This window comes from Podospora pseudoanserina, chromosome 1, assembly GCF_035222485.1.
Source record: "Podospora pseudoanserina strain CBS 124.78 chromosome 1, whole genome shotgun sequence".
Classification (NCBI taxonomy): Eukaryota; Fungi; Ascomycota; class Sordariomycetes; order Sordariales; family Podosporaceae; genus Podospora; species Podospora pseudoanserina.
This window is the reverse complement of record NC_085920.1, coordinates 596,621-612,963: the sequence shown is the minus strand read 5'-3', so window position 1 is coordinate 612,963 and position 16,343 is coordinate 596,621. Positions and strand designations below refer to the sequence as shown.

General features: G+C 52.4%; 5 protein-coding genes across 5 annotated transcripts; 3 read left to right on the top strand and 2 right to left on the bottom strand.

Annotated features, from left to right (window-relative positions):
* Positions 1–297: 297 nt before the first annotated feature.
* Positions 298–2,498, top strand: QC764_101810 (uncharacterized protein; the record flags this gene model as incomplete). The annotated part of the gene is made up of 2 exons (XM_062941405.1): positions 298–317; positions 674–2,498. 2 exons carry the CDS (start codon positions 298–300, stop codon positions 2,496–2,498), a joined length of 1,845 nt encoding a protein of 614 aa, XP_062804249.1.
* A 1,159-nt stretch (positions 2,499–3,657) lies between these two features.
* On the top strand, positions 3,658–6,269 carry DLD1_1 (D-lactate ferricytochrome c oxidoreductase). Its single transcript, XM_062941404.1, has 4 exons — positions 3,658–4,452; positions 4,518–5,884; positions 5,969–6,049; positions 6,108–6,269. Exons 1-4 carry the CDS (start codon positions 4,131–4,133, stop codon positions 6,198–6,200), a joined length of 1,863 nt encoding a protein of 620 aa, XP_062804248.1. The 5' UTR covers positions 3,658–4,130; the 3' UTR covers positions 6,201–6,269.
* A 40-nt stretch (positions 6,270–6,309) lies between these two features.
* QC764_101790 (uncharacterized protein) lies at positions 6,310–9,844 on the bottom strand. Its single transcript, XM_062941403.1, has 3 exons — positions 8,079–9,844; positions 7,519–8,011; positions 6,310–7,454 (listed from the first exon to the last, which is right to left on the bottom strand). Exons 1-3 carry the CDS (start codon positions 8,207–8,209, stop codon positions 6,960–6,962), a joined length of 1,119 nt encoding a protein of 372 aa, XP_062804247.1. The 5' UTR covers positions 8,210–9,844; the 3' UTR covers positions 6,310–6,959.
* A 791-nt stretch (positions 9,845–10,635) lies between these two features.
* YLH47 (LETM1 domain-containing protein ylh47) lies at positions 10,636–13,971 on the bottom strand. Its single transcript, XM_062941402.1, has 2 exons — positions 12,876–13,971; positions 10,636–12,809 (listed from the first exon to the last, which is right to left on the bottom strand). The coding sequence occupies exons 1-2, from the start codon at positions 12,937–12,939 to the stop codon at positions 11,212–11,214; spliced, it is 1,662 nt and encodes a 553-aa protein (XP_062804246.1). The 5' UTR covers positions 12,940–13,971; the 3' UTR covers positions 10,636–11,211.
* Positions 13,610–15,712, top strand: ADK2 (Adenylate kinase 2; the record flags this gene model as incomplete). The annotated part of the gene is made up of 2 exons (XM_062941401.1): positions 13,610–15,002; positions 15,060–15,712. The coding sequence occupies exons 1-2, from the start codon at positions 14,843–14,845 to the stop codon at positions 15,710–15,712; spliced, it is 813 nt and encodes a 270-aa protein (XP_062804245.1). The 5' UTR covers positions 13,610–14,842.
* Between the last annotated feature and the right edge of the window lie 631 nt (positions 15,713–16,343).

Below are 16,343 nucleotides of genomic sequence, written 5' to 3'. Positions count from 1 at the left end.
TATATATATAAGTTATAAATAGTATTACTCATATTTTATATATTATTTTATTTTATTTATTTTATTTTATTTAAAATCATAATATATGTAAAAGCCTTAATTTAGCTACATTTTATTTATAACTTTATACTTATATGCTTTTAAAGCTATAGTACGAGGCTTTTAGCCGGATTAATGATACCAAGGCCGCTTTTTATAGGGCAAAAGAGGTTCTGAGACAGAGGCGAACGAATACCACCGTAGGTGTCCGTCAGTGTGTCTTGGTCAGCGTCTTGGACCCCTGGTTCCAGACGAGCCATGGTTGGTGAGGTGGTAAGGTAAGGGAGTTTAGACGAGAGCAAGACGAACAGTCAGAATAGGAATTGACATCACAGCTGTGGTCGGTCTGTTTATTTTTCGACTGGGATTCTCAAATCGACGTCAAAGCCATCCAACTCGGTTCGGATCTCGGACCTGTTGAAAAAACCCGTTTGACTGGACAGCAAATGACGCCGTTCAAGGGCCCCTGTTATCCGCATCTCACCTCACCCGATTCCCCAGCCCAAGAGATACGGGCTGCCTTTGTCTGATTTGCCATTCTTATCAAGACGGAAAACAACAGTCAGCAGTGTCAGCAGGTAGGTCACCTGCATGAACCTCTTTCTCGAGGCTTAAAACTGACGGGTATTTGCAGATTGGGGTCAGCCCAAGTTTCTGAAGCTATCACTGCCCAAATGGGAGACAAATTCGCCAACTACCCCGGCGCCAAAGAGGCACCTGCCGCTGCCCTCGAGTATCATCACGAAGAGGACCACAACCCGCCGCTGAGAGGCTGGCCTTTGGTTATTGCCTCCACTCTGTTATCCAACTCCTCCGTCCTCCAGAAATGGCTCTGGAACAACGCCAAGTTTGGCCAGCCCAAGCACGCCCCTGGACTCGACAGCTCTGTCCCCTGGCGCGTCAAGCCTGATGTTGCCCCCCTTGGGGAAACGGGCCCTATGCTGTCGCTTGAGGAGGGGTACCTCGTCACCCCCAAGTCGGCCGACTGCAAGGGCCGGTTCAATTCGATTGCTGATTACCATGAGCTCTACAAGTCAGGTCAGGCTACTCCCCTTGATGTAGTCGAGGCGCTCCTCCCTCTTATCAGGAGAGACGTTGGTGACGAGGAGAGCAAATATGCTGTTGCGTTCATCGAGTCCAATGTCGATGAGGTGCTTCAACATGCCAGAGAGAGCACGGAGCGGTGGAAAGAGGGAAAGCAGCTCGGCATTTTGGACGGTGTTCCCTTTGGCGTCAAGGCCGACACTGAAGTCAAGGGGTATGTCTCGACCATGGGGATGAAGGTCGACAAGACGGTCGCCTACTTCAACAAGCCCGAACCGGAGACGTGCTGGCCCGCGTTGAAGATGCAAGAGCAGGGCGCGATCATGGTGGGCAAGATGAACCAGCACGAGATAGGGATGGACACCACCGGCTGTAATCCCGTGACAGGGACAGCAACGAACTGGTACAACACCCGTTATTTCCCTGGCGGCTCCTCCTCCGGCGCGGGGAGCGGTCTCTGTGCGGGACTGGTGCCGGTGGCAATCGGCACCGACGCCGGAGGCAGCATGCGCATCCCCCCTGCCTTTTGCGGCGTCTACGGCCTCAAACCAACCTTTAACCGCACCTGCTCCCGCGCCACGTCCATGTGTGTTGTCGGGCCCATGACATCAACGGTAGCCGACCTGACCATCGCTTACCGTGTCATGTCCCAACCTAACCCCTCCGACCCAGGCCAGAACCTTTTGTGTCTGTCCGTCCCGCCTTCTCCTGGGTCGAACAAAACACTGGGTATCTGCCGCACTTGGATCGCCCGCGCGGACCCGGACGTGCTCAAAGTCTTCAGCTCCTGCGTTGAATACCTCACCACTGTCAAGGGGTACACCGCAGTCGACATCTCCCTCCCCTATCTGAGGGAAGGGCAGCTAGCCCACGCGGCAACCTGCCTCACCGAAGCCGCAACCGAGGCCTTCGCCCGTAATCCCAGTAACTACCTCGCCCCCCTCAACCACGCCAGCCGCATGCTTGTTTCCGCGGCGACGCACACCCCAGCAACGGACTATTTATCTTATGGCCAAATCAGGCACGTCATCATGGCGCACCTGGCCTGGCTGTGGGAGCAGCACCCAGGCATGATTGTTCTCACGCCTACAACTCCGATAGCAGGGTGGAAGATTTGTGACGGGGACGAGGCGTATGGGTGCTCGGATGGGAATCTGAGTATAAAGAATATGACGTTTGCTTGGGTGGCTAACACGAGTGGTTGTCCGGCTGTCACTTGTCCGGGGGGTTATGTCGAGGCTGAGCAAGGGGAGGGGGTTTTGCCTGTGGGGGTGATGGGGATGGGGGAGTGGGGGGCGGAGGAGCAGTTGCTGGGTTTTGCGAGGGATGTGGAGGGGTTTTTGGAGGTGGAGGGGAGGAGAAGGCCAAAGGAGTGGGTTGATGTTGTTGGGTTGGCGAGGGGGAAGGGGGAGTAGTAGTAGTAAATGGACACTGTTAGTCACTCATACACCGATTGTTGATTCCGTGTTATAATAGCTAGTTTTGGTAAAAGTTTTCTATCTTGGCCAGCTGCTACGTTTATCACCCACTGTCACACGGAATCGAGACGTAATTCCCAGCGGGTAGGTATTGTCTACTGAGAAGAGGCAGAGTCCGTCTCGCCCCTTCCCGCGACCCATTCTTGGTACAACCCTTCGGTAACGGTTTCCGTGATCGGGAAGTCCACGTCAAGTTGAGGGTTATCGCTCCCGAGATCGCCGTTTTGGTAGCCCTGTGGCGCATCGTTTTCCTTGTCCATCTTGGTCTGTGGTGACTGAGATGTATGACAGCAGGGGTGAGTGATTGGACCTTCAGCTAGAGGTTGGTGGGAAAGACTTACAGTATTCAGTGGTCTAGATAGAATTCAGGAGATTTGGATAGATCCGGGTCAGGCAAGCTCAACGGTATAGCAGATGGTGAAGTGTGCTTTTGTTGGAAATGGGAGGTGAGAATGGAGTGATATATATACTCAGCTGAGACAACGGCCCTGTCGATTCCCGTGACTAATGGATGGTCAGTTACTGGATCGCAGGGGGCTTGGTGCTGAATGTTGTTGTCTGAGTAGCGAAACAAAGACAACAGGCTGGCGCTTGGGATCCTGGAGGATCGACTTGGAGACAGCCAAGTAGTCGCTTTTCGAAGCTCGCAAGGCAGAAAGTGCCTGGTTAGCTCGACTTCCAATACCCAACGTTGGCAAAAATCATCGCGCAGCAACCATGTGGCACAAAGGGACACTGTGGGACGGAGATCACTGGCGCTAAAAGTGAACCAAGGTCAATACCCAATTCATCACCAATAACATGATCCGTCCCAACCTCAGCCACAAAGCCCTGGCCGCAATAGGCATAGAAAATCTACAGGATACGACTAGCTCCAATCATAACGGCGTACCTATCGAGAGACTCACTCGCCAAGTTCAGTCGTTGTGCTACCAGTTCTTGGGAAGCTAGACTCCTGGGGAGATCTCTGCTTTGGCGAGCTCGAGGCTGGTTGGGGAGGGGGCGAAGCATGCAGGGCAAGTCATAAACATGCTTCGGCGAGTTTATATAGGAACTCTATTGGAAGAAAAAAATTGATATGCTTTGCCGCGGCCTCCGAACTTTCATCAAAACCCCAGCTTGCCTCCGCCAACGGGTCGTTCTTTCCAGTTACCTTGTTGTTGGAAACTTCCTAATCGGGCAGCGGGTTAGGGTTGTGAGGTTCAACCGAAGAACTCATCTCTATTATAGATATCCCAGCTTTCTCTGTAGAATCCTCACATACATCCATTTTACCTGCCCTCTTACTCGTAGTCAACGCTGCAGCCCGACGCCCAGAGCTGGCGCCCGTTATGTTGTTGCACGGAGCCGTGGCCAAGCCAGTCCAATCGGCAGAGTGGAGACACGGAGCTCACGGGCAGGGGAACCACCTTTTTTTCTAAGCAACCTTCGAAGCTCCAACCTTGGCATCTCGTCCCACGACCACAACCCCACGATATACCACCCCTCCAACGGCCGACGATATACGCCCCCTACACTCCAATCTCGACCCTGCGCAACCCCAATTGATTGCTCAGATACTCAGAAAATATGTCGCGGCTTGCGGGCAAGATGCCCAAGCTGGCGACAGCTCCCGGAGCCCGGCCATCCTCCTTCCCCTCTATGCGCCCTAGCAGAACCACCAGTACACCGTTACAATTCCGCCGTCTCGAGTCAACACAGCGCTTCAGCCCCCCTCCCTCCTCTACTTCCTCCTCAACCACCACCAAAAAACCCTCCAGCGGCCCCTCCTTCAAGGGCCAACTCACACAGTCCATCACCAAGCGCATCCAGCGCGAAAGAGATGATCTCAAACGCCTCTCCCACATGCGCCCCCAAAACAGCCTGGGCAGGATGATGGGCATGACCTTTGGTACTTGCCCCTTTTTACCCCCTATATCCCTACCATCATAACTTACCCTCCCTTCCTACCCACAGTCCTCTTCACCGTCGGCGCAATCTCCTACTGGTGCGGCCTCAAATATCCCAAAGAAGCCGACCCGGCCTCCACCCTCCCCCTAGCAGCCACCAACCCCCCCAAGCACAACCTCAACCCCGCCCACCTCGAGGCCGCCTGGTCCGACTTTGTCGCCATCGTCGGCAAGGAAAACGTCTCGACCGCCGACGACGTCATCTCCCAGCACGCCACCTCGGAGTGGTCCACCCACCGCGCTGCCGACGACCAGAAGCCCTTTTGCGTCGTTTACCCCGCCACAACCGAAGAGGTGTCCGAGTTGATGAAGGTGTGCCATTACAGACGGATTCCCGTGGTGGGATACTCTGGGGGGACGAGTCTGGAGGGGCATTATACTCCGACTAGATCAGGGATATGCATTGATTTCTCAAGGATGAACAAGGTGCTCTCGTTGCACAAGGATGACTTGGACGTGGTTGTCCAGCCTGGTGTAGGGTGGGAGGATCTGAACGAGATGCTCGCGGAGCAGAATTTGTTTTTCCCACCTGATCCAGGGCCGGGGGCGCAGATTGGGGGGATGATTGGGACTGGATGCTCGGGCACAAACGCGTACAGGTACGGGACGATGAGGGAGTGGGTTTTGAGTCTTACGGTTGTCATGGCCGACGGGACAGTCATCAAGACGAGACAGAGACCAAGAAAGAGTTCGGCGGGGTATGATTTGACGAGGCTGTTTATCGGTAGTGAGGGCACACTGGGTTTGGTGACGGAGGCGACGCTCAAGGTTACGGTTAAACCTGCTAGTGAATCCGTCGCTGTGGCATCGTTTGGGTCCATCAGAGAAGCGGCCAACTGTGTCGCCAAGGTGGTAGGGGAGGGTGTCCCCGTTGCTGCGGTAGAGATTCTAGATGACGACCAGATGAGGTTCATCAACCAAGCTGGCGCTACGTCCAGAAGCTGGAAGGAGGCGCCCACTATTTTCTTCAAATTCACCGGTACCCCCTCGGGGGTAAAAGAGCAGGTGGCCATCGTCCAAAAGATCACCAAGGGCAGCGGCGGCAAGTCGTTTGACTTTGCCAAGGACGAGCAGGAACGGGTCGAGCTCTGGAGCGCGAGGAAGGAGGCGCTCTGGAGCACCATGGCGGTGAAGAAGCCCGGGGACCGGGTGTGGACGGGGGACGTGGCTGTCCCGATGAGCAGGCTGCCGGACATTATCGACCAGACGAAGCAGGATCTGGGACGGTCGGGGTTGAAGAGCTCGATTGTGGGACATGTCGGGGATGGGAACTTCCATATTATCTTGTTGTACTCGGATGCGGAGAGGAAGTTGGCCGAGGAGTGTGTTCATCGGATGGTGAAGAGGGCTGTGGAGATGGAGGGGACTGTGACTGTGAGTTTTTATTTATTTACTTTTTATAGCTTTCTGTGTTGAACTCTGGAGGGATGGAAAAAACTAATGCGGTTGAATCAACAGGGCGAGCATGGTGTTGGGCTTGTCAAGAGGGATTACCTCCCTCATGAGCTGGGAGAGAGCACGGTTGATGCTATGAGAAAGGTAATTTTTCATCCTTTTACCATTTGAAAACAAGATCAAATGCTGACAACCCCAACAGATCAAGACGGCATTCGACCCCCTCTGCCTACTCAATTGCGATAAAGTCGTGCGCGTCGAGAAGCCAGCGAGAGGGGAGGTTTCTGAATGGTAAATAGGCAATGTAAAGAGAGAAAATAACAATTAAATGTACAATATATATCTCTTAAAAGTCCATCAAGGTTTTGGGGCCCTTATATAGACATCCTAAGCAGCAGTCATGCTTGTTGAGATGTTTTTCCTTGTTGAAATTTATATTCTTGTTGCTATCCAAAAATACTCTCAAAAAAAGTCAGGAATAGAAAAAGACGCCATATTCCCCGACCAGCCTCATCCCTTATGACAAGTTGAACCCCTTCTATACCCACCTCACATATATATCCAGCAATCACAGGACAGAAAGAGAAGGAGATAATGATGATGGTTTAAACAATGTAAAAATGAAAATGGGATATCTCTGTGTTGACATGTGTGCATGGTTACAAGTCTTGCTCCTTCTCTCTCTCCAGAACCAGCCTATCATTCGAGGTAAGACAAGACTCTCCTTCAATTCTCCCCTTTCTCCTCCTCCTCTTCCTTCTCTTCCCTCACAACACTTGCTCAATTTCATAAATGGTCGTTAGTTCTGCTTCCCCTCTCTGGTTGTCGAGAGAGCAACACAAAACGTCAAAAAGCAAAAAATAAAAGACGAAAATAAATGCTCGCTTCGCTTGATCCGATCGGTGTAACTCTCTTCTTCTTCTTCCTCTCTATTTCCAACAAAAAGATGGATCAACCGTTCCGATCGGCCTTTATAGAATTAAAACACAAAACAAAATTTGAACTCCCTCCAAACCAAAAAGTAACAAAAAAAAAGACAAAGAAGAAAAGCCATTTAGTCAATCGTCATTCGACTTGGCAGTGGTGGCTTCTGATCGTTCATTTGGTACGAATTTGCGTCTTCCTTCTCGGGGTCGGAGTATCTCGGCTTAAGAAGGTGATCCTTGAGCCCGGCGCCAAAGTTGCTCATGCAGACGAAGCCGTTGATGATGGTCAAGATGATGAGGAGAATGGTCAGGACAGCAAAGGCTGTCAGCGACTTCTGGACAGCTTCGTAATCCTGTTTATGACCGGGCTGGTAAATGCGGACGAGCTTGAAGAAGAAGTAAGAGAGCGCGCCGAAGTACAAGACGATGGTGAACGTCACTCCAATCTTGTTCTCGCGCTGCGTAAAGAAGGCGGCGCATAGAAGGATGGCGATCGTGATAGGAACCGCCGCCACTTGCAGGCCGAGCTCGAAGTTATTCTTGGTGTTGTTGACAACGACCAAGAACTGCACAGTGAAACCCAAGAAGAAGAAGAAATCAAACTTCAAGAGGGCGATGTAAATCTATGTGTCCGCGTCAGCATTCGACATCCATATCGTCACTAGTGAGACGAGATCATGAACCTACCTGGTAGTGAAGGAACCGCTTCTTCATGCGGTAGTCAGCACCAATCTGCTTCAGAATGTCCCAAGCGAACTCGCGGTATAGCTGATAGGCGATACAGGACATGGCGACGGTGACCACACCCACGATTGCTGGAACGGCTATCAAGAAGGGTTTGGACAGCGCCCAGACAATGTTCGAATCACCACCTTTATCGCTGTCCTTTAGGAGTAAAGCACCCTGCAGAATATCCAGTGACTTTTCAATCTGATCAATCTGGAGGATGGTGTAGACAAAGAGTGCCAGGTTGGCCACACACAGCCCAATAATCTGAATCGTGTTCTTCATCCGCAGTGCGTCCCATGCCAAGACCAAAACGTAGAGGAATCCGAAGATGAAGAGCGCCAAGAAAGTCGGAATCGTACGGTATCTCGATTGTAGCCTTCGTCGTTGTGCCTCATCTGGGATTTCGCCTTCTTGAAATTGAAGGCCGAACTGGAATCTCGCAAACACATAACTGCGGTTGAAGTGTTAGCATATCGGATCAAGGGTCTCGTCGCTGGCGGCAGGAGGGCGAAACACACCATTCAAAAGCCACGCAAATTACAGCCTGTAGGCCGACGATGAAAAAGAAGAGCTTCGCCCATGTGTTGCTGAGGAAGTCCGTCGAGAAGAGCTTTTGTTTTGGCCGCGCTGGCCCGACTGTGGAAGCCATCACTGGAGGGCGGCTGTCTCTGAATCCGCTGTTTGTTCCGTCAAAACTTGCGATCGCAATCGGCTGCGAGCCCGAGCCGGCCAAATACGACCGGCGAATGTCTCGTTGGGAAGCCAGGACGGCGGCTTTGCGAGATGCCTGGCTAATGGCTGAATTGAGTTTGTGACTTGTGGTTTGGCGTCGATGGTCGGTGGGTCGAGGGAGATTGAAGGGCCGGCCGGTCGAGGGGGAGGGGAAGGTAAGAAAAAGTCGTGGTCGGTCGGGCAGAAGACGCCTGGTCTCTGGCTCGGGGGTGGTCGTCGAAGGTGGTGAACCTGCACACTCACAACAGCGAGCGGTTATTGTTCACAGGCGCGAATCTTTCGGCGATTTGAAGAAGTGCTGCAGCACCCAGGAGACGGGACTGTTGGGGCAGGGGTGTTGTGCTGCGAGTTGTGTGTCCACAGAGAGCACTCTGAAACACTGGGAGGAGTTGAGGTGTTCGAGGGTTGGCAATGCTTCAGGGAGTGCAGGCCAAGAACCAACGGGAACGGCCGGGGGGTGCTGAGGTGGTGTCGTTAGGAGAAGCGAGGGGACGCGTTGCTTGTCGGCGGTTATCGAAAAATCAGACTCCGGCGCCAGAACAAGACAGGTATCGCAGGAAGAAGGTGAAGATGAGGAAAAGATTGATTAAATTACTGTAGAGATGCAAACGACTGATGGAAAATGAGGGAACCTAGGGCGTGGGATGCCGCTCTGTTGCGAGCAGGATTGTGGTTTGCAGGTGACAAACCGGGGGGGCAGGGGAGACGACTTTTCGCCAAACAGGGGCTAGTTCGCCATCAGCCTCTCCCGCCAATGCACGATTTTGATCTGCTCCGAGGCTGTGCAGCTGGAATCTCGCCTTTTCGACACAACTTCAAAAGAAGTCACTGATCGAGATGGTGATGTCTTTTCTTCGATAGTAGCTCTCAGTAATCATGGACACTCTTTTTCCTATCTATCATAGTTCTACGGCGGGAAAAGCCAATTTCCAAGCATCGTAACCGGCCCAGCAAGTTGGCCCGTTGGAGCGCCCACAAGGCTGCAAGCCATGTCTCACCAAGCCCTTGTGGCTGCAAACTCAAGTTCGAGGTCCTACCAATTAATCACCACCATTTCCACAGCCGCAGGGCACTTTCTCACATTCAGCGTTGTAGATTTTATTCTCCTATGTAGACGGGATACAGGGCCATCACAATCGTCGCTTAGTGTAGCTTTCCCCAGGTTATAGCCCAGTCGGCTCATTTAAGCCCATTCTGCCCTGCGTTACGTTCGCTTGACTGATGATGAAGTGCACACTCAGACAATCTTGAGCTAATTCTACTTTTCTCCTGTCTCACAAGATTTACAACTTGGAACAAATATGAATCCAAAAGTCTCCTATTTTTTCTCTCTTCTCAAACATCTAAACATCATCCAACATTCCATTCCCATTACCTACAACTTTGATAATCCTCAACCTCGACAAAGTCACTGATATCCACCATGTGGATCCAGGGTCTCTTCCCGTGCATTTTGCATCGCTGGGGGGGAACCACTGCCCCCGGATGGACCCGCTCTTTTATGCTAAGCCACACATCCATCTTCAACTCCCGCTCTCCCACCTGCCATTCTCTCCAGCACCTCATCAACCGATCTATCAGATCAGAGAAACAATGACGACAGGATATGTAAAAGATCAACCGATGCTTTGAAACTGCCGACCCTCCCTTTTGTGGCATTCTTGATATGCAAGAGTCGGCCTCTCCATGATAGTCCTCGTATTCCGCCCCCCGATACCGAGCACTGTGCACATGCGAACCAGTTCGGTGTCTAAACTGAATGTTTGATCCCGTCGGCAAGATACATGAGGCTTTGCTATGGGCAAATCCCGAACGAACGTTTGAGGCTCATAAAATCAGCCCTGTTACCTACCTAGTTAGTTGTATAGTCAGCAGCAAAGACATGCCCCTCAGCAAACATGAACATCTGAAACGGCCCCCTCTCAGCATCATGTAAAAGTTAAAAAATCAAAAATATCTCGACATTTAGCAAGGTCGTCATACATAAGCCATTTGTCAACTCTCCATGACGTTGGCCTCCTTTACAGCAGGCTCGCATTGCTTCCCGTTCGAGGTTCGGAAGCCTCCTCCAGCAACGTCAGCTGCGCCGCTCAACTGCAGTGCCGGGTACCTCCAAATAACATCGTTTTTTCTTTTCCTATGATCGATGTCACAGGTTTAGAAGCATGGTTATTACCTTAGCAGACGGACCACAAAAAAGTCTGGTTGGCGTTTGGCGGGGGTTTGAAGTGAGGAATTATTCTCCGTCTCCGGGTTGGGCCCCTGAGCTTTGCATGCTTTCCACATAATACAGATGAATGCATTGGATGAATAGTTGATGAGACCGCGATTGGAGCACAGCAATTGAGCCTGAGAGATTTCGCAAGGGAAAAGATTTCATATCTTGTATACACAACGCTATTTTCTTCCAGCGTCAATGATGAAGAGTAGTATCTATGAGGTTGAATGAAACAGAAAAAGAGAGACAGACACCTGTAATCGGTGATAAACAAAAACCTCCCAACCGAGCCTTCCCATGACAGTGTCGTAGTTAAAGAATCGTGCCACCCGCTGACAATGAATTTCTGGTGCCTGTTGTTTTCTATGGATACACAGTAGCACAAGTCTTTGTGGTTCCGCCATTACCATCCCCCTATCCTTTACCCCTTAGCCGTTTCTTCCCAAAAATTTCCCATCGCTTTCCTCTATCTTGACATGTAATGCAATGATGATGATTATCGGTTTTGTCTAGTCAAACAAACCACCACACACACAAGAAAAGAGAATTAAAAAGAGGGAAAAATAAATCTAAAGAAAAAAAGGCCGTGGCGTGTGTGAGTAAAGTATATGTGTGTTCCGCTGTGTTGTTGTACACCGAGGGACAAGCCCTGTGGAGGGCTTTGGGGGATGAAGCCAATATGATCGTGCTAAATCTCCAGATTATTGCTGCTTATCGCTAGGCTTAGCAGCGGCGGCAGCTTCGGTTTTCTGGAGGACCTTGGCGGCATCCAGGCCATCCTTCTCGGCATCCACAGCCTCGGCAACCTGCGCCTTCTCGATGCCCTCAGCCTCCGCCTGGACCTGTCTCTCCTCCTTCTCGTCAATGTCTTCAGTGTCCCGGGGAGTAGCGAAACCTGTCGCCTGGTTCTCCTGGTCTTGCTGCAGCTCCTCGTTAATCAGCTCCTGCTGCTCCTTGATTACCTCGAGACGCTGCTTGTTGGTGGCAGCACCCTCAGCATTGTGGACCTCGAGCTCAATCTCGTGGAAAAGCTCCTCCGGAATGGAGGAAAGCACATTGGTAAGTGCTTCAATCTGGTTGGAGACACCATCACTGCTGTCCTGCTGGGTCTGGCCATACATATAAGCATTGCTCAGAACCAGGAGAGTAGAGGGGACACCCTCCCGAAGTCGCAAATCCAGCCAAGTCTGGAGGTCTTCCCGTAACCTAGCTGGCGAGACACCAAAGCTCTTGATGCCACGGCTGGCGCAGGCAATCTGAAGTTCGGCCACGGAAAGACTGTCGACGCCCTCATAGGCAATGGCGCGATCGTCGCGCTTGATTTGTCGCATGCGGTGGCGAAGCTGATACCGGAGCATCATGTCGGTGCCAAATGTGTTGAGGTTGAGATACCGGCACATGGACACCAACTGCGGCCGGGAAAGGTTGTCAAGGGTCACATCATCCTTGAAGACTTTGCAGACCTTGATCACATCATCGGCCGTAGGTGTCTCGCCGGTGGCGCGAAGCTTGCGGAAGAAGTTGGTAAACTCTTCCTTCTGGGCCGTCGCCTGACTAAGGGGCAGGCCTGTCTCTTTCAAGGTCTGGCGGAGGAATTCGCTGACCTCCTTACGGGTCGCCCGAAGGATGTTCGCCTTCTTATCCTTGTCCTTTTGCCCCTCATATGTGCTGGGCAGCATGTTGGGGAAGATCTTGAGCGCGACGGGGAGGAGAAATTCGGCAAAAGGCACAATGATGAACATGGAGAAAGGAACCAGCCGGCCGAGATCCTGGACAGTACGTTGAAGCTGGCGTTGCTCTCTCCGCGTCAACTCGTAGCCGGCAGCCATCTTTGTAGCCAGGCGCGAGCTGATCTTGACCTCAGCGGCCAGCAGTTTCGTGCCATCCCAGTAATGCAGAGCCTCCTTCTTGATCTTTTGTGCGATCGTCAGCTTCTTCTCCTCCTTCTTGGCCTCAACCTTCTCTGCAGCAGGCTCCTTCTGTGTGGCAAGCTGCGAGAGCGTAGCAGAAGAATCAGCAGCGGCCTCGGGGGTGCTGGTTTTCTCCGCTGGCTTGGATGCAGCCTCACTGCTCTTGGGCTTGGGGGAAGGCTCCTTTGGGAGAGGCTTCTTAGCCTTCTCGACATCGAATCCTGGAGGTGGGCCACCCGTCGGGCCGCCATGAGTAGTGGTACCCGAGGTGGTGAGCCCCCGAACTGGGATAAGCAGAGCAGTGGAAGGGCGGTTAAACCTCAAGTTCTGCGCATTGCGTGCCAGAAGCATCGAGGAGGCCAAGAGGGCGGATCTAGGGAGGGCATGAGCTTTATGAGGGGCCGTCAGCAACTTGTCATCTTGGAATAGGGGCACACAAGGGATAGCGGACGTACTGGTGGTGCCTTGGAACGGGTTGACGACCAGCGCCCGGCGCGCAACTCTTGTCGAGGCGCTCATGGCAGCGGTGTTCTAGCGTTCAGGGGGTAACGGCAGGTCGGTGTGCACCAAGATTAGGGGCGAAATCGTGATGCTGCCGACAGACTTGGATACTGGTCGCGATTGAGGAGATAAAACTTCGCCGATGCGCTGACGTGAGTGTAAAGATGTGGTGCAACGGCAACGGGTCAACGCCAACAGCGGGAATTGACACGGGACTGCACAGCTGAGCAGAAGATTTCGATTTTCAGACGCAACCGGCAGTTGGGCTCGGAACCAGCGGATTGAATGCGAGACCTCCCGGGTTTGCGCAGACTGTCCAGATAGAGACGAGAAGACAAATGGTTCAAGCAAAAGAAAGACGTCGAGATGAGGGATGGCGGATGCTGGAGGGCTGGTTTGGGGCGGATGGTGTTGTTGGAAAGAGATGGTCGAGGACGCTGCTGTCAAAGGGGCACGGTGACATCAAAATCCGGCCCTTTCCACTGAATGCCATGGCTCCAATCCAGTGACGCCCCGCGGTCGCCTTTTCCCCATTCGGCTGCCCTCTTGGCGATTCAGCGAACGAGCAGCGCATCACGTGACTGTTTGGGCTGAGTAAGGTTGCGCTGGGCTGCTTCCGGGGATCCTGTGTGGCTGGGGAAAGCACAACACAACATGGCATGTCTGCGTTGGCTCTTGGGAATATCTGCATTAATTCCCTATTGACTTCTCTGGATGCTCTCATATCCTCTCATATCCTCTCATATCTTTCTCATGATCAAGGAAGATGCAGATTGCTGTTTCAGAGAGCCACTGAGAGTCCAAATCATTATTTATAAGCACAACGCACTTCTTCCACACCACATGCTTCCCATGACAGAGTTACAACAGCATAATGGCAACAGACTCTTACCAGACCCAACTTTGCACGTGCCAAATCAGTTGATCGGGCTTTCTCGGGCAGAATCGTCACCCCCTAGGCAGGTTTCGGACAACTCTTCACATGCCGTCATGGCACTTTGACCACAGGTCTGGACATTCTCACATGTATTCATCCAAAACTTTCGAGAAAGTTCAGGTGTTACAAAGTCTCATTGAGTTTCTTATCATGCCCTTTCCTTGCATACTGTCCAGTTTTCTCCTCTTCATAGCTTTATCAGATCTTATCAGATGAAACTTTTGGTTCTAGAAGCAAGACCTGCTTGGCAAGGACCCCGATAACTGCGATATCGGGGCACAGCCGAATCCTCAACAAAAAACTTGCTGGCATTTGGTGAGCCATTCGTGATGAGCAACAGGCGATGGGATGAGAATCCACCGCCAATCCTTTCCAGACTCCGATCTGTTCAGGGCTTCGGAAACTTGGGCAGGGTGAATGTCCGGTGTGACAGTGGCCGCCACAGTGACTTTGTTCAATCGGTTTAGGTTTCCAGGCTCCGTTATCACTCCGGACCGGCGTGGGACAGGAGGTCTCTAGACATAGTTGGCAGACCTCTCACCGATTTAGCGGTTTTGCCTTGGTAAAACCCTATAGTTCATCACCCCTCCTGCTTGTCTTCCCCGTCGCCTAAGAAAGGTTAATATCGAGGCTTCACAGCGTTTTGTGTGCCCCTTTCGGTGACTTGTACCCGAGTTGTCTCCATTATCGGTCCTCGGTTGCGTCTCGATTACGTGCCGATCGACTTGTTCCCCGCACCCCGAACCAGCCGGATCTTTGTGTGACAAACCGACCGCAACAACGCCAGAATCCGGAGCGCGCCTGCTTGCATAAGGTAGTCGCATTAGTACTTGAAGCCGGCCTTGCCCCTCTGGCCCTCCGCGCCCGGCCCATCTCTTTATTCCTGCTCAACTCACCGTCCTGTCTCCCACCCGGTGCGCACACCCGAACACGCGCGCGCTCGATCGCTCGCTTGTCCCAGTTCCCGACTCCCGTCAACCTTGAATGATGCGCCTCCGAAAGGCTGCCCGAGTTATCCTTGTAGGCGCCCCGGGAGTGGGAAAGGGGACGCAGTCTGAGCGGCTGTTGCAGCGGTTTCCTCAGCTGTCATCCATCTCCTCTGGGGATCTTCTCAGGCACAATGTCAAGCAGCGGACACCTCTGGGTATGACTCTTCCTTAAGCACAATACTCAGGATGTCAACCAACTAAACCAAAACCAGGCATCAAGGTCGAGAGTACGATGAAGGCCGGACTTTTGGTTCCCGATGATCTTATCCTTCGGTTGATCAATAACGAGCTCAACCAGCGCGGGTGGTTGTACTCGAGCCACCCCGCCGGCAACGTCATGACGCTCGCTTCCTGTGCCGCCGAGACGCAGTCCTTCAGCAATGATGCCGACATGGCTGCCTTCATTTCGCACCCAGCGCATGCTCGTGGTGGTTACGGCTCACCTTCAGAAGATCCCTCGGCTTCGTTTCTTCTCGATGGGTTCCCTCGTACCGCGACACAGGCTGAACGGCTCGACGAGACAATTCCCATTAACATGGTTGTGTCACTGAAGACGCCGCTGGCGGTCATTATGGAGCGCATCTCTGGGAGATGGGTGCATGAGGCTTCGGGCAGGGTTTACAACACTACTTTCAACCCACCCAAGGTTGCTGGTGTCGATGATGTCACTGGAGAGCCGTTGGTCCGCAGGGCAGACGACAGCGAGGAGGTCTACCGCCAACGATGGAAGAAGTTTGAGGAGACGAGCGAGCCATTGTTGGAACACTACGCTCGCAAGGGTGTGCTGTGGGAGGTGTCGGGAATGAGCAGCGACGAGATCACCCCCAAGCTCATGCGTGAGTTTGAGCGTCGCTTTGCTAAATGAGATGACAAAAACTGCTGGCCTCATTTCAACTCCCACAACTGGGTATGGTTTAATTCAGTATTTTTGTACATTATTGGTATAGGCGGAGGGCGTTGTCTGGGACACCTTGAAAGGGCTACAGGGACATCTTCTCGGATGGGATAAAGTATCGGTCATGGTTATGACTTGGGCGGCGTCATTGGGTTTTGAGAGCGAGCGAGCGAGCGAGCACATGCAGCCCTCGGTCCTGGCGTTTTGGATAGGTCGTATAGTCGGTCGACGGGTTTAAGTGCCAGGTGGTCACGGCAGTTTTGGTTCAATGGAAACTCTTGGGGTTCATGAGAACTCATCCTACAACTCACTCACACGTCGCAGCATTGCCTCTGTGATTCTTACAATATTTCTACATTTCGTTGTCAATTCAAACAGCCCACCCACCAGTATACGTGTAAGCCATCCCCATACTCTGTCCCGCCACATCCACACTTCTCCTGAATCCCATGATCCACACCCCTTGCTGATCCCAAGACCTGCCACTTTTCTAGGTTGGCCACACAAGGTTGAGTGCATATGATGTAACTACAATGCTGCTAACCCCGCGAAAAGGCACCGCCCTGTTTTGCCCGCCTCCCCGCAAAGCGCAACAGCCCCA

What these genes read in the sequence shown, in the direction of transcription:
- DLD1_1 (XM_062941404.1), top strand. Translation starts at nt 4,131, where the DNA reads ATGTCGCGGCTTGCGGGCAAGATGCCCAAGCTGGCGACAGCTCCCGGA. An exon ending in AGATGGAGGGGACTGTGACT is followed by an intron (nt 5,885 to 5,968) that starts GTGAGTTTTTAT and finishes TTGAATCAACAG; the next exon opens with GGCGAGCATGGTGTTGGGCT. An exon ending in CGGTTGATGCTATGAGAAAG is followed by an intron (nt 6,050 to 6,107) that starts GTAATTTTTCAT and finishes CAACCCCAACAG; the next exon opens with ATCAAGACGGCATTCGACCC.
- QC764_101790 (XM_062941403.1), bottom strand. Translation starts at nt 8,209, where the DNA reads ATGGCTTCCACAGTCGGGCCAGCGCGGCCAAAACAAAAGCTCTTCTCG. An exon ending in ATTTGCGTGGCTTTTGAATG is followed by an intron (nt 8,012 to 8,078) that starts GTGTGTTTCGCC and finishes CTTCAACCGCAG; the next exon opens with TTATGTGTTTGCGAGATTCC. An exon ending in AGCGGTTCCTTCACTACCAG is followed by an intron (nt 7,455 to 7,518) that starts GTAGGTTCATGA and finishes GCGGACACATAG; the next exon opens with ATTTACATCGCCCTCTTGAA.
- YLH47 (XM_062941402.1), bottom strand. Translation starts at nt 12,939, where the DNA reads ATGAGCGCCTCGACAAGAGTTGCGCGCCGGGCGCTGGTCGTCAACCCG. An exon ending in CCCGTTCCAAGGCACCACCA is followed by an intron (nt 12,810 to 12,875) that starts GTACGTCCGCTA and finishes CCCCTCATAAAG; the next exon opens with CTCATGCCCTCCCTAGATCC.